Raw genomic sequence first — 14,480 nt, 5'->3', positions numbered from 1 at the left:
CAGCAGACCCTCCCAAGGAGACAACACGCTGTCTGGAGGCTGACGAGCTCACCACACACACACACACACACACACACACACACACACACACACACACACACAGGATCACAGCAAAAACAGAAGCAAAAACAGAAATCACTTCGTCCTTTTAAATCTGAATGTTGATGCTCAGTGACCGTCTCACCCTCCTCCTGTAACTAACTGACAGATGATTACTTCAAATTGAACCCTGTGATATTAAATATGTCTTTCCTCCTATTTCACCCGTACATGCTGCATGTGACGCTGCATGTAAGGGCCCTGCTCAATCTGTACCCTCCCCATAAAGCTCAGATAAAGATTTTATATCCCATTAAGGAGAGCATGAAGCGGCTCTCGTTCCAGAGCCTAGTTAAGTCCTCAGACGTCTGGCCGGCCTGTAAAAGCCACTGCTTCCCGGCCCACGCTGCCTAATGGCCCTGAAGGAAGATGAGTAAATGAAATGAAGAGAGTGAGAAAAACAAATGACAGTGCATGCGCGACCACTTTCCTTCACTCTAGACCTCTAGAAAAAAAAAAAAACCTGCCAGCAACGCCACGTCCCAGGCCAGACCTGATTGATTGAGATGGAGCAATCGATCAGGGCCGCTTGGTCACCAGAGTCACTGAAGTTTTTGGCTGGGGAAGGACGTTTTCCGTGGCGGCCTCAGTGCTGCCGTCTGTACTCTGCTGAAAGTCTCTTTTGATTTAGAATTGAGGCTGTAACTTGCTCCTGCAGGTAATTGGATTAAAAGCCAGAGGAGAGAGGAAGATGCAAGCACAGCCAAATAGAAATAATGACATTGAGAGTGTGAGAGAGTCTTTTACTTTGCTGGAACAGTCTTTTTCTTTAATGATTTATCCTGTCTTTTTGCTTTTCTTTCTGTTTAGGAGGAGGAGGAGGAGGAAGAGCGGAGGAGCCATGAAAGGAGGATTGAAAGGATAGAGCCAATAGGGAGGGCCGATTCCTCACTGGAACATTCACCTGTGTTCAGTCTAGAGTGAGTGATCCCAACAACACCCTACCTATATATCATCCTGTATGTGCGTGGCTCTAGGTAGGCCAGTCAGTCCACCACCAATCTAACTCTATTGCATATGGCATGGCTGCAGGAAACTCAAAACTCGGGCAAATAAAACACAATCCATCTGCATGTCTAGATAACACCAGAGGTATGGAAGAAACATGCTTGTTTCTTAATAATTAGGGTGAACTGACCTTTTAATTTATCACAGTGACACCAGAAAGGTTAATCATTGCCAGAGCGTCATCACTAAACACCTCAACACATTATCCACATGACAATGCCAACACAAAGCATACACGAGGACCACGCCTTCCTCCATCAACATCATCACACACACATGTGCATCAACGGTGGCTTGTGTTCATTTGTCTTCACGTCTTTATCTTCACAAATGAACCTCCTCCTCCCGTCCCCACACGTTTTTCAATTAATCTCTTCTCTTTTAGCACAACAATCTGATCTTAATCACTTAATTGGAGTCTACATTTGGGTCCCTAATCGACCCTGAGGTCCGCCAGGCAGACTTTGTAATGGATGACTTTGTGTGGACGACACAATGCAGCCTCCGCCATTAAGGCCGCACCAACCCCCATCCCATACATCCCGTCAACGTCTTGTCATGTTCCACTGTCGTCCTTTCTATCCTGCCTTTTCTACATTTTCTTGTCATGCCTGTTGTTTTTTATTCATGCATGTCCCCCCCCTCCTCCTCCCCGCCTCCCCCTCTTCTCGTCCCCTCGGCTTCATCCATCATCGTCCTGCAGAGGCCTGCTCAAGCCGGTCGAGGTGTCCAACGGAGGAGGGCCCCTGGGGATCCACGTAGTGCCTCTCAGTTCGCAGGATATCAGGTAAAAGAAAAGGAATCAAGCTTATTGTACAACAGTAGCTAGTTAGCTTTACAGTCTCATACATCCTTTGGTTTGAAGTCCTGTGGATGTTGCTTTTGTACTTTATTTTAAACCTTGTTTTACATGTTGCTCCAAGCTGTCTTTTTCACTCTGATTCTTCTGGCCATCCTTTTTATGTTTGTGAGCCTCACTGCTGAAAGACCAAACCAATACCCAGCAACGTATACATCCAAAAGCTTGGAAGCCCCCAGTGGGAAGAAGAACAGATGAAAGCAGCTTCACACTTGACGGCACAGTTGTCTTTTTAATTTTTTATCCTAGCCCGCCTTCAAGGTGATTCAAACTGCTTTCATTTGCTTTTTTTTTTTAAAACCAATGACGAGTGTCGTTGACAGGGGACAAGAGACATAACGCATCCCAGTTTACAGTTTTCCCAGAAAAAAAAAAAAAAATGGCAGAGGAAGTGGCCAGATGTAATCAAACTAAAAGCTTGTGTAGAACACAGATCCCCGCTGCACGCCAAGGGACTGGCACGCCACCAAGGTGAATGTGACGACTCAGCGCTGGGAAGGGGGGGACAGGGGGACGAGGGTGAAAAGACAAACTGAGGAGATGGAATGGGCTGACATTTGAGGGGAGGGGGGGGGGGGGGGTGGCTGTCATTGAAGATCGCTGCGTGTCATTTCTTTGGGACACTAATCCCATTGCTGTTTATAAGCAAGTGTCAGGAAACTATATTTAGCTTTGACCTCATGCAATCGACTCCCACAGAAGCACACAGTTATCCTGAGTCAGAGGAGGGTAACGACACATGATGAGTCACACTTAGCCATGTTGCAATGTATTCCCACCAAATCACACTCTTCCAACATATAGCAGCAATGCTGCGTGGCCAGTCCATTCCTTCTGCATCAGCTGAGATCACCACTTATAGCTATCAGAGCCTTCAATTAACTTCAGACATGATACGACTTAGCGTCTGCGCAGTAGGACGATGCTAATGGCCTGGCCCGGCTCCTTCCTGTGTGCTGCGTGCGCTAGGACTGGAGGCATTAGGCTCAGCGGGCTGTCATTAGCGTCTAGACCGGGGCCACAGGGGTCAGACAGCCAGCAAAACCAGACAGCAAACAAGGAACTGCAGGCACTCCACTGCGGCTGCTCCGCTTCACTGTTCTGACATCAGCTGAGATCCAAGCAGGAGGGGAGAGAGCTTCGAGACTCTGTCGCTCCAGCACACAGTATATGTCTCTCTCACACACACACACACACACACACACACACACACACACACACGGCCCTCGCAGCTGCATTCTTAATTCGTAATGAACTTCTCATTCCATGACCCGTTTCAATTGTAAACAAACTGCGGACATAATTGCCGTGCATAGATGGATCCTGATTGGATTATTATTTGATTAAAGGCAGTGGATGAGAGCAGGTGGCCTCCTTCAAACCGTTTCAGAGCACCGCCGCCGAGCCACAAGATGGGGTAACTCCACGTAACGTAGTGCAATGTTGATTCTCGTGTTTCAGGGACAGTCGGAGTCGGCAGGCTTGAAATTTCTTTCATCAAAGTTTGCAGAGCATCTTTTAACTACCAGCTCCTTGTGCTTATGTCTGACACGTAATTAATTCACTGACGTACAGCCTCTGAGAGTGCCATTTAGATTCGGCGTTAGCTCTCCTGTTTTCCCCGAGAACTTGATAAATATCTACAATAAAAGCCGCCAGATGGGGAGGAATGGAGAGGGTGGCAGTGCATTACAGTCATCACAATAATAGTGCTTTTACAAAATCATCATCTTCTTCCAATCTCTAGAAGATGCCGCTTTATCCCCAATCCTGCCTGCTGCTGCTTTGAATACTGATCAGGGATCAGCCAGAACTCCCTTATCTACAGTCTCCGGTCTGCTAGCAGATCAGAAGTCATTCCAGTGCATCCATGGTGTAATCTTCATTCACAATACTTTGTTTTCAAGCTGCCAACACTTATGGAGACAAAAATACATTCATGTGCGCTTCCACGCCGTCCCGCAATTACTCTCTGTTCAACACATTTAAGCTGACCTGGCAGCGCCGAGAGAGAGGGGAGGGCCTTTTGTGATCTTTCACTTCAACTTAATGCTGAGCCATTTACCCCCAGTGAGGAGCTGAGATGAGTCTGCGGTGAGCGCGTGGACGTCCACATTATGCAGCCAATTAGAGCAATGTTCTGAGTGTGACCCTGTTTGGCTGAAATGCTAAAGAGCTCTACAGATCTGCCCTTGACGTCGGCGGTAAACAGGGTCACCATTTAAACGTGCGGTTGCTTATGTGTCCAGCGAAGCGACAGGAAAGAAAAGTAATTGAAAATGATGAAAAGCCTGTAGCTTATGTCCTTGCTGTTCATAAGCTGTTGATTGCAGCGTGATTTACTATATCTTGCACATCTTAGTTTGGCTTCTGCTATTGGCTCCGGTATATCTCATCATTATTTTTAATCTCCCAAAAGTAAGCCTCCAAAGTTTTTTGTCAGTTTATGCAAGGACGTTTGCACTCAGTCAGTCTACCTGCTACCTCAGGCATCTGACGCCTTAGAGACGGAGGAAGTTTGTAGTTCTGCTGTGAGAGCGCACATCAGATCTCTTTGCATGCGCTTATCCTCGGGGCCTAAAGCCCCAAGGAGCTCACTGATGTATTTATTTAGAAGAGGGGGTGATGGGAGGAGGAGGGGTATTTGAAGTTAAAGGTTGCCTTTTTTTTTTCGAGGGGATTGCTGAGACGGCGCTGCCGCGGAACTGCTTGGGTATTTATTACACCGCGGCTCCCGTCTTAAACTGCAGTGAAGGCAACTGCAGCGATTCGTCTGAAGCACTAAGATGATCTCTTAGCTGTTGGCCTGGATTACCTCAGACGAGCCACACTGTCATTCTCTCCAACCTGCCCACGGAGAGAGGCAGAGTGGAGGACAGAAGGACGGACTCCAGCTTAACAGTTTGTTAGTAATGTGGAGCTTCTCCAGGAAAACGCAGGTCTTTATCCAAGCTTACAGTTCGGAAAGTTTCCTTTCGGAAACAGTAGCATGCAAAAGTACTTCATATTACAGCAGGGCTGAAGTTACTTTGTAAACTGAATTAAAAATGCATATCGTACTCTCAGCACTTTTTTGCACCGTTAACAAATATCTAGGCCATAAAACCACAACCAATATCAACTCTGGATGAATAAGGCTGCTGAATTCATACTTATTGCTTGGATCTGTCTTTTATGTTTTGGTCTGACTAAGTTATTGAAAATGTGGCTAATATGAGATTTCAGTGTGACTCGGTCACGGTCCTGATCTGACCTGCATGTGCAAGAGTCAACAACAAAGATGTCACGAGCAGCACGCCGTCCCACGGAATAAAACTGAAGGTCAGCTTTCAGGGTTTTATTTATAAGCCCGTGCATTACGCTGGCTGCTACTCCTGTACGGAGGTCAGTGTGGATGTGGAAGCCAGAGGTGGTGGGGTTGTGATGTGAACCAATATGACTGAGATCAGACTGAGGTTGCATTGCAATAATCAGACCTGTAATCAATTTAGGACCACATATGTAAAATCTGAATAGAAATATTATTCAGATTCTATGTGATTTGTACTGTTATGTGCAAAAAACATGTGAATGTATCTAGTATACTCAATTCTTTGGATATGCTCATCACCTAGCTTATCTTTATGCTCACTTCTTCCCCTCCTCCATGCCTTCCTTTCTAATCTTCTATGGACTGTCATTAGCTTTTTACATGTAAGGATGCGGTGGACAGGGTTTGACCGTGTGATGTGTAATTGATACAGTATGTGTCTAAATGATGTTGTTTGTTTCTGCGATCATTTCCAGGACTCATGGCTTGCTGGTGAAGCGTCTGGAGCGCGGGGGGAAAGCCGAGCAGGAGCGTCTCTTCCAGGAGAACGACTGTATCGTCAAAATTAATCAGGGAGACATCCGCCACCTGCGCTTCGAACAGTAAGCTCTACTGTCAGACCCTCTATTGATAGTTATACAGTATCCTCTTTTACTTTATAATCTCTTATGTTCCCGCTCCCAGGAGACGTTGACATCATTTCAGTAAGTCCTCGTCTTGTCAGGTGCACTGAATGCCACGCTGATTTTAATTCCTTCCACTGCTTCAGAAGCTCGGACACATACGGCGTTCTTCTGAAGCTCTGTCCACTCAGTGGTACAGTTCACACTGAGAGCGCTGTTCCGGCCAATAAATAGCGTTTCCATTGATAAGTGGAGCCCAAACTTCAGGGCGACGTGACACCCACACAGCTGCACAATAAAACAGAAATATCGCCGACTCTGTTGGCCTTCCTGTAATAGGTCTCGGTGACCTGCAGTCCTTCAGCAGCGCGTCGCACTCCGATCCAAAACCACCGACACTCTTCTCTCAATTCATTTCTATCGATTCAGCGCTCCCCTTCATTTCCTAAAGTGGAATGAAGATATAAACCTGGGACTTTTCCACCCATTTAGACCAAAGCCACCCTTCTTCCACACACAAACGCACTCACACACACACTGAGCTATAACGTCTTATCTACCCTCATGTATGTGTGTGTCAGGCTGAGAAATAGATTGCTTCTCCTCCAGGCTGGATGCTGGAGGCAGTGTGCGGAGGCCTGTTTGGCTCCATCCCTTATCATCCACTCCTCCACAGGAAGTAATAGCCCTGATTCCAGCTAACGAAGGCCCAGCCTACAGTCATACTGGGCTGAACGTAGACTTCGAAAACCACTGGGCTTTGAGCTGGATGACTGACAGAGTTTCTCTGTATTCAGAAGTAGAGTCAGAGACTACCCATGTTTTTCTTGGACGACTGCATCACTGTCAAAACGAATTCAGTCTGAGCGAGGCGTGCTTACAATGTTATAACCCGCTAAGAAAAGCTCCTCATCAGCTTGTAAAACTCCAGACTATCACGGTTACCTTACCGCATTATGTTAATGTGTTCATCCAGACGTGTGCAAAGCCACTATGGTTTCAGGATCTTTTTTTTTTTTTTCTTCTTTTCAAAAAGATGCTATTGTCATTAGTAAACATCCCCGTTTCCTTCCAAGCCTTTTCTACTGTGAAAGAGGCTTACAAACCAAATCCACTAGGGAGTGATGTTTTGTAGCGTTCCACACTTACCCCCCAATCCCCCTTGCCAAACACACGCTCCTCACCGCCATCCAAATGCATATGATGTTTGTGATTCTGCATGAAAATGAGCGAAAGGAGCTAAACTTTCCTCCCCCATGTGCCCCCCTCTCTTCCTCATCAAAGCCCCCCCCCCCCCCCTGATTTTGCACCGCACAGAACGACAATTTAAAGTGATAGTCTAATCTCCTCGGATTGTTTTGCATGGGTAAATATTTTGAGGCGCTTAATCTAACTGAATGTAATGATGCATTGATGGGGTAATTTATTATTCAATCAGGCTCGCGTGGAGGCTGATTACTGGCGTGATGGCACTGTATATGTGCAGGTGGGAACATTCACGCACAGACACGCGTACACACAATCTCGCTCACTCAGTCATCACCTCTTGGTGTGCACACACCAATGATTTCTTTGCACATTAGCATAAGAATAAAGATGGGAGAGACCAAATCCTGCAGAAGTGGCTCGATACGGCGTGCGGCGCCTCGCCTCTGTGACACCAGCTCCAATGAAGTGCTGTCTGTTGTGGCAGAAGCAGCTTAGCAGCTGTCATTTGGATGGAATCAGCATGATATTACCGGCGTGGTAATGGAGGTCTGGTAACAGGAGGTGGGATAGTTGGAATCCAGAAATCCACCGCGTATCTGGCCCCTTATGCTGCAGCATGACTCGCCCCTGGCCAGCCTATCTATATGCTAAGTGCCACCGGCGAACCAGACTAAACAATTCTTGCGTCTGGGAATCATGTCGAGCTCTTGTCTCGGCTTATTTGGCCCCAAAAGTTGCATGAAAAAGAATATGTGTTTGGCTATTGTTTTTTTTTTTATTTATTATTATTTTTGTCCGCAAAGAGTGAAGTTTATGTCTGCTTACTTTGGAACCTCATTGTCTGGAAAGCTTCCGTGATGCATGATTCATCATCTCTGCTCTGATTGTTGAGTCAGCTCACGTCCACACACACAAACACAGACTACTATTCCATCGAGAGACTCAGATGCCCCTCAAATCACTGGTATGGCATCGAGTACACACTATATACTGTTTCAACATTCTTATCTTATTCCTGTGTTGAGGCTCCTAATTATAGATAATGTAAGTTCTGCCCTCTGCTGCTATGTGGGGAGTAGCCCCGCCATTAGCCATGCTAACATCAACTCCCCCTATCAACTCTTATAGCACCACAGCCTTTCTTATCCTCCTGTATCTGTTGAGCTATGACTTTATTATTAGTATTAGTATTAGTATCTCTGCTGATTCATCAACCTACTCCCTCTCTCACATTCTCCGTCACCTCCAGAGCCCAGAACATCTTCAAGCAGGCGATGCGGGGCCAGGTCATCCTCTTCCACGTTGTCCCCGCCGCCATGAAGAGACAGTACGAGCTGCTGTCGCTCCGGAGCGAGTTCAGCCCGCCCCAGCTCAACAGAGTCCGCTTTAGCCAAGTCTCTCTGCAATCCGGGGACAGGTCCAGTCAGGCGTCGGGGGTGATGCCCAGATCTGGACCGCAACCGGGCCTCAACCATGAGTAAGTCTTAGAGTTACCTTGGGAATCCCTATTCAGTTAAAATGCTGTTGTTTGGTTGAGATGAACACAGAATTTTCAACAGAACCATGAAACATAGACAGGCTCAGCAGTCTCTGAATGCAATGCTATTGTAATTACACAAATCAGTGACCTTTCCTCAATGTATTCACTTGTAGATCCATTGCATAAAAGCTACACAATAAAGTAGGTTTGATAATAACTTCTACCTGAGACCCCCAAGTCTGCATAGATGATCATCTCGTTAAAAGCCAATTCTATCCGCGTGTCATTATTCAGATTTTCTGTGACTTCATTTCAGAAAGCTAAGCATGTGATGTTTATCAAGTAGGTCCATGTCTACGGTTTTATCACATCAATTCATAAATCACCCTTCCGTTCTATTATTGTACATTAAGTTATTCTGTCAATATTCCTCTCGGCACAGAGGCGATTATTTCATGTTGAGACATGATTATTGTGCATCACACTTCATAGCTTGATAGATAATGACCATATGCTGGGCACGGATGTCTGCACACTTTTTAGCTCCGAATAACTCATTTATTTCTCGTTTTCTCTTTTCATGGCAACAGGTCTAATTCACACCTGCCAGGGGAAGATCATGTAGATCAAAACATTGGCTTGAAAATAGAAAAATAGGAATAAACTACTTATTTGAACACTGCAAACCTCCTCTGGGCCCTGCAGTTTATCATGCACCTGAGTATCTCTGCCTGGGTGTGTGGACACTTGCCTCTTCTTCATATGTATATGCTATTAAAACAGCTTGTATTATGAAATAAATAAAAATAAATGTCTTGCATTGTCAAGAGACATGGCATACAGATTCAATCCAATTAGCAGGGCAGCATATTAGAACAAAATAACAACCCTAAACCCACAAGCCAATGGTCAACCAATACATTATTGACTGGACGAGGGGATTTTGACCAAGTGATCGATCCATCAGGGTCAGGGCTACATGTCTATTGTACTAAGCTGCTGTTACCGACATTATTCCCAATAGTGGCACAAATGTCTTTCTGATACTTGTTCAAATTATAGACTAACTAGTAAAGTGCTTTCAGTAGAGTGCAGACGGCCATGTGTTCAACGTCTGAGTGCAGCTTGGTCATGTGACCACTGCTTCATTGTTTGATTGACTCATTTGAATCCGTGCAGCTTTCTGCACCGGACCGTGCAGCACCGTGAAATGCTTCACATTGACTGTTTAACACAACAGAAACTGTCCGTTTAGGTCTGTTAGCTGTTAGCTCTGTTCGCTAAACACACGGGCTGCTAACAGCTAACTAGCTCTGCTGCTGCTGACATGAGAAGATGCGCTCCTTTGTAGTCGGTGCTCAGTTGAATTTGTCATCTCCTAAGTGACGGAGACGCATACAGACACACTGTATGCATTGTCTTGCCTAGGTGTGCAAATCAAGTGAGCAACAATTGGAAAACTGAAGCAGTTGTTCATCCTTTACTGGATCCTCTACTGGATAAGAGTAGAGAGCAATCAGCCGTCAGAGATGTTAGAAAACAGTCAATTAAATATGTTTTCAAAAAGTCTGAATCAATGCAACCTTGAGTCATGAGTCATGAGCAAAGATATGACTCATGGGTACATTGGATAAGAGATTAGCTGTGGACACACACACACACACACACACACACGCACAATTGAGTTGTTTTTTGAAATATTGACCTACTAGTTCATTTAAAAAAAAATAGTGCAGAATATACCATGCTGGAAATGTGGAACCAAACATCTGCTGTACTTTCCAGCACATTATGTTATAAACACTCTCTTCTAGGTAAAAAACAAATCTTGATCTTGTGTTGCTCTTTAGCCACCAGGGGCCTCTGGCAGGAAGCACCCCAGAGATGAGCCGACGGTACGCCACCTTACCCCATAGTTTGGTCTCCAGGACCTCCTCAGCCCCCTCCCCCTCCCTGCAGCGCAGGATAAGCACAAACCTATCCACCAGCTCCTACGTAAAGAACAAAGGTCGCAGATTCAACATCCAGCTCAAGAAAGGTAAGAACCGGCAGACACACGACTGGGAAAATGGTTCTCAACCTCGAAATCTTTCTCTGCATTTTCATGAGAATATTACCCAGGAAAACTGTTACACACATCACACTGGTCCATTGTAATTCAGTATTCTGCTTGGTTGAATGAGAAACATTGGGTTACTGGAGCTCGTTAATCCTTGTGCATCACAGCCGCATTTCCAAGTAAAAAAAGGAAGTCATGTTTTATTCCTGCAATGCATTACAAAGCTAATGCTACTGCTCTGAACCTTCCAGACTACACGATGTTCCCAGGGCAGCCAATTTGTTGAGCTTGTTGGATCATGTGTCCCTGCGATTGGCCCAGCTGTTTCATAGCGATGAGACCGATGATGTGACTGTGTTCAATATTCAACCTCAGTCAGCCCCCTAGTAGACGGATTACATTTCAATAATATTTTAAATCCAGTCATTAGCCAATTATATCCTCTTCTCATCAGAGAGTTGTGGAAGCCCTCTAAGTAACGGGTATTATTACGGCATTGAAGGGTGTGGTGTTTTGCAGCTTGATCCGGCAGCATTCATTGTACAATGAAATATGTTGGAGTCTCAATGCTACACGTGAAAAACAAATCAATCAAACTCTATTTGTATATCACCTTTCATGCATGTTAGTCCAGTTCATGGTGCTTCACAGATGACTGACACGCTGTAAATGCTAAAGAACAAGTGTGGACAGTGAAAACAACAGAGCAGATTGAACAATATAATAACAGTTATAGTAGCTGTAAAAAAGCATGCTCATGCATGATAATGTCAGACTGTTACTTTGTTGTGTCAGATACAGAAACAATCATTACGTAGCTGAACTGACGACCATAAAGTAGTTCCTCCTTCCAGGTGATGCAAATGACACCTGTCTCTCTCTATGTCTCCGTCTGCCTCGATCACCCATGTTCCACTCTTTACTCCTCACCGAGACACAGGGGGCGTTCTCCTCATCTTTATGCATTAATCTTCTCCGCAGTAAACAATAGGTTGAAGGAGACGACCTTAAATCTTTCAGGACATATTGAAAACCTCTCCATGCCTTCAGGCTTTGTTTTGAGTGAGTGGACCCAAAGCAAACACAGATCAGCTGCTTCTTGAAAACAGAGTCTGTGGTTTGATGCACTCACGCTGCAACCCGACAGTCTTGTGGTGAAAATATTCAGATCCAGCAATCAGTCTGCTTCCAGCTGAGGTCGGTTTGCTTGTGGCCTTTGATACCGGACCATTTGTATATCTTAGCCAACCATTGTGGTGGGTTTCCTGCCAGACGTCATCTCATTTTCGTCACTTCGCTATGTTTATATGAATTGACAAGCAGTCGGTTGTAAAGTGAAGCGGCGCTGAGGTGGCTCGCCTACTCTTTGTCTCTCTTTCTTTGCTCCTTTTTTTTTTTTCCGGTTGTAGGGAGCAGATGTTAAGTCGAAAGCTGGCACCGAGGCCTTCGCAGCGAGCTTCAGGGAATAGTGTAGCAAGTGAGGGCAGCAACGCAGGCTAAATGCAGCACGCTCAGGGGAAATGCAGTCACAAGCTGCTCCGAGGGCTGCCAGCAGACTCCCAGACTTCTTATTCAGTGTGAGGCCGCAGCGCATTTTTGTTTGTATTGTGATTAAGTTTCTCTCTTTTTTTTTTTTTTTGCCCGCACACAAGCCTTTCATTTTAGTGAAACCGAGCCGGGCTGAGGCTGAAGCCAGTCGTTTCGTTTATTTTCACTAGCAACTTCAAGGACCGATTCAACACCAGTCATAACTCTGAGAAGTATGCTTTCCCCCCCGAGTGACAGAAATGTTTTCTCAGATTATTGCTCATGATTTAAATGGACTCTACTGGAATGGATGTGCCTCTCTTGTAAACAAGCCATTCATGAACTCTAACTTGAGATGAATTATTGTCCAAATGTTGTGGTGTATTTAACTGAGCACTAAAAACCAGCAGAGTCGAGGGGAAGTGTGGCCCTGAAATCCATTTTGACATTTCCATTTGATTACTATCAGACTTGATCACTATTTATGTGCTTTTAGAATAGGCTTCAGCATTTGTTTTGTTGACTCATAGTAATTGTTGTGATTCGGCCTAAGTGGGCCTGAGTTCCTTGTGGCGGGATCAGATCTTGCTTGGCAAATTAACAAGAGTGCCTTAATCAAATCCTGCAGTGGAAAAGGACATACGCATCCCATTAAGTCATCCTAATGTGCCTCAGCCTCTCCTCATGTTTGCTATTTAATTGGCTTATTGGAGCCTGGATTCCAAGTAATCCAGAAACGATACAATTACTTTTATCCAGGTCTTCTATTACCCAAAATAAAGACGTCAGTGGTTAATTACTGCAGGCCTATTAGAGATGCATTCTCCTAATTGGCTGATTGGAGGCCGTTAACGACGGGATCGTACAATGGGCAGGAGTTTGATTCTGTTCATTGGGCATGTGTGAACCAGATGAGAGGGAAGGCAGTGGCGTGGCAGGGGGTCGCAGTGGGAAGGGAACAAAGACACGGAGGATTTTAAAGGGGCAACTTGAGTAATGATCAACACAACCTCCTCTAGAAATCTGTGAAGTCACCTGAAAACGACGTGACCTTGTATTAAAAGTTTGGCATTCCCGAAGACGAGCTCTACAGATTTGACTTTCAGCCTCACCACCGCTGCACTGATGGAGAGATCATAGCACGTCTCCATCCTCAGCGGCCCAACTTTTTGACTTGATAAGCAACCTCTCCATCACCTCGCCGCTAGTTTGTTTGTGTGCAGAAGCCACGGGAAAGTTGCCTCTCCCTCATTGCGTTTCCTTTTCATCAACGCCATCACTGTCAGCGAGACGACGGAGAGTTCGTCAGACTGCCGGAGAGACACGATGGGGAAAAGTAGGTCATGATGAAGCATCAGAGGTGCTGACAGCTCTGTGAAATGAGCAGCTACTTTGACATGAATACTAATCACTCTTGTTACCATCAGAAAAGCCTCGGCTGAAACCACATAAGGCGACTTTCCCGCTCGAGCGCTGGAAAGCGCCGACGGCTAGGTTACGCATGGTGGAATGTATCTCTCTGAACACTCGGTTTCTAATGACTCATCTGCTTGCAGGGTTATTGAGTTTTTAAATATTCTGTCAAAGAAGAACCCAACAAACACGATTGATTTGGTTTACCTCAATCTCCAGCTGACATTTGAAACAATGTCTTTATTTTATTTGACAAATTCAGGTCTGGTCAGAAAAGGTCAAGGCTGAGATGCTCTTATTTATCCTTTATTATTTGTCTACTTCTGAAAACCAGCAATTCGTATTCATTTGATGGACCGTAAAGGTCAGCCTTAAAACCTGAAGCGGCAGTCTGAAGTATTTTTTCAGCTAACGACTCACTGCACTTAAAAATTGCATGCAGCTCTTTTTCAATGATAAAAAAAAAACTATTAATGAACATCAACGTCAAACCATCTATCTATAGTAGAGGGTTGCTTTGACCAGCCATGGGTTGAGCTTCCTGACCTGCCGTCGTACCAGAAAGTCTGCAGGTTTTTTTTTCTTTTTTTGGGTGAACACATCTGGTACATGGTACATGTATGATTTAGAAAACAGCATTTTTGCTGCTCTTTTATTTAGATGTAGGGCAATACATTTTAAGAGGTCATTGAACAGAATTTTTATGCATTTTGCAAATCCATAATCATTCACTTTCCTTTGCTTATTCTGGTTCCTGACCACTCTATAATCCGACCGTAACTCACGAGAGTGGCTTTAAAGTCCACATGCACTTATCATAAACACTCAATTTTGGTTCATAGCATTGAAACTATATTTAGAGCCAGTTTTCATCTTTCTTCTTAAAAAAAACG

General features: G+C 45.0%; 1 protein-coding gene across 6 annotated transcripts in view; it reads left to right on the top strand.

The window, feature by feature from the left end:
- The window catches only part of LOC311029107 (partitioning defective 3 homolog), a 316,803-nt gene that overhangs the window by 148,563 nt on the left and 153,760 nt on the right, over positions 1–14,480 (top strand). For 3 of the 6 annotated variants that reach the window (XM_084034041.1, XM_084034045.1, XM_084034043.1), the window contains 5 exons: positions 910–1,019; positions 1,811–1,894; positions 5,753–5,878; positions 8,358–8,585; positions 10,439–10,626. In XM_084034041.1, the coding sequence (XP_083890167.1) occupies positions 910–1,019; positions 1,811–1,894; positions 5,753–5,878; positions 8,358–8,585; positions 10,439–10,626 (736 nt within the window). The remainder of the gene's footprint in view (positions 1–909; positions 1,020–1,810; positions 1,895–5,752; positions 5,879–8,357; positions 8,586–10,438; positions 10,627–14,480) is intronic. The other 3 variants (XM_084034046.1, XM_084034042.1, XM_084034044.1) reach the window with 1 other exon arrangement.

Source organism: Eutrigla gurnardus, assembly GCF_963514095.1.
Source record: "Eutrigla gurnardus genome assembly, chromosome: 18".
Classification (NCBI taxonomy): Eukaryota; Metazoa; Chordata; class Actinopteri; order Perciformes; family Triglidae; genus Eutrigla; species Eutrigla gurnardus.
Note: the sequence above shows the minus strand (reverse complement) of the source record. Positions and strands in the feature narration are given on the sequence as shown.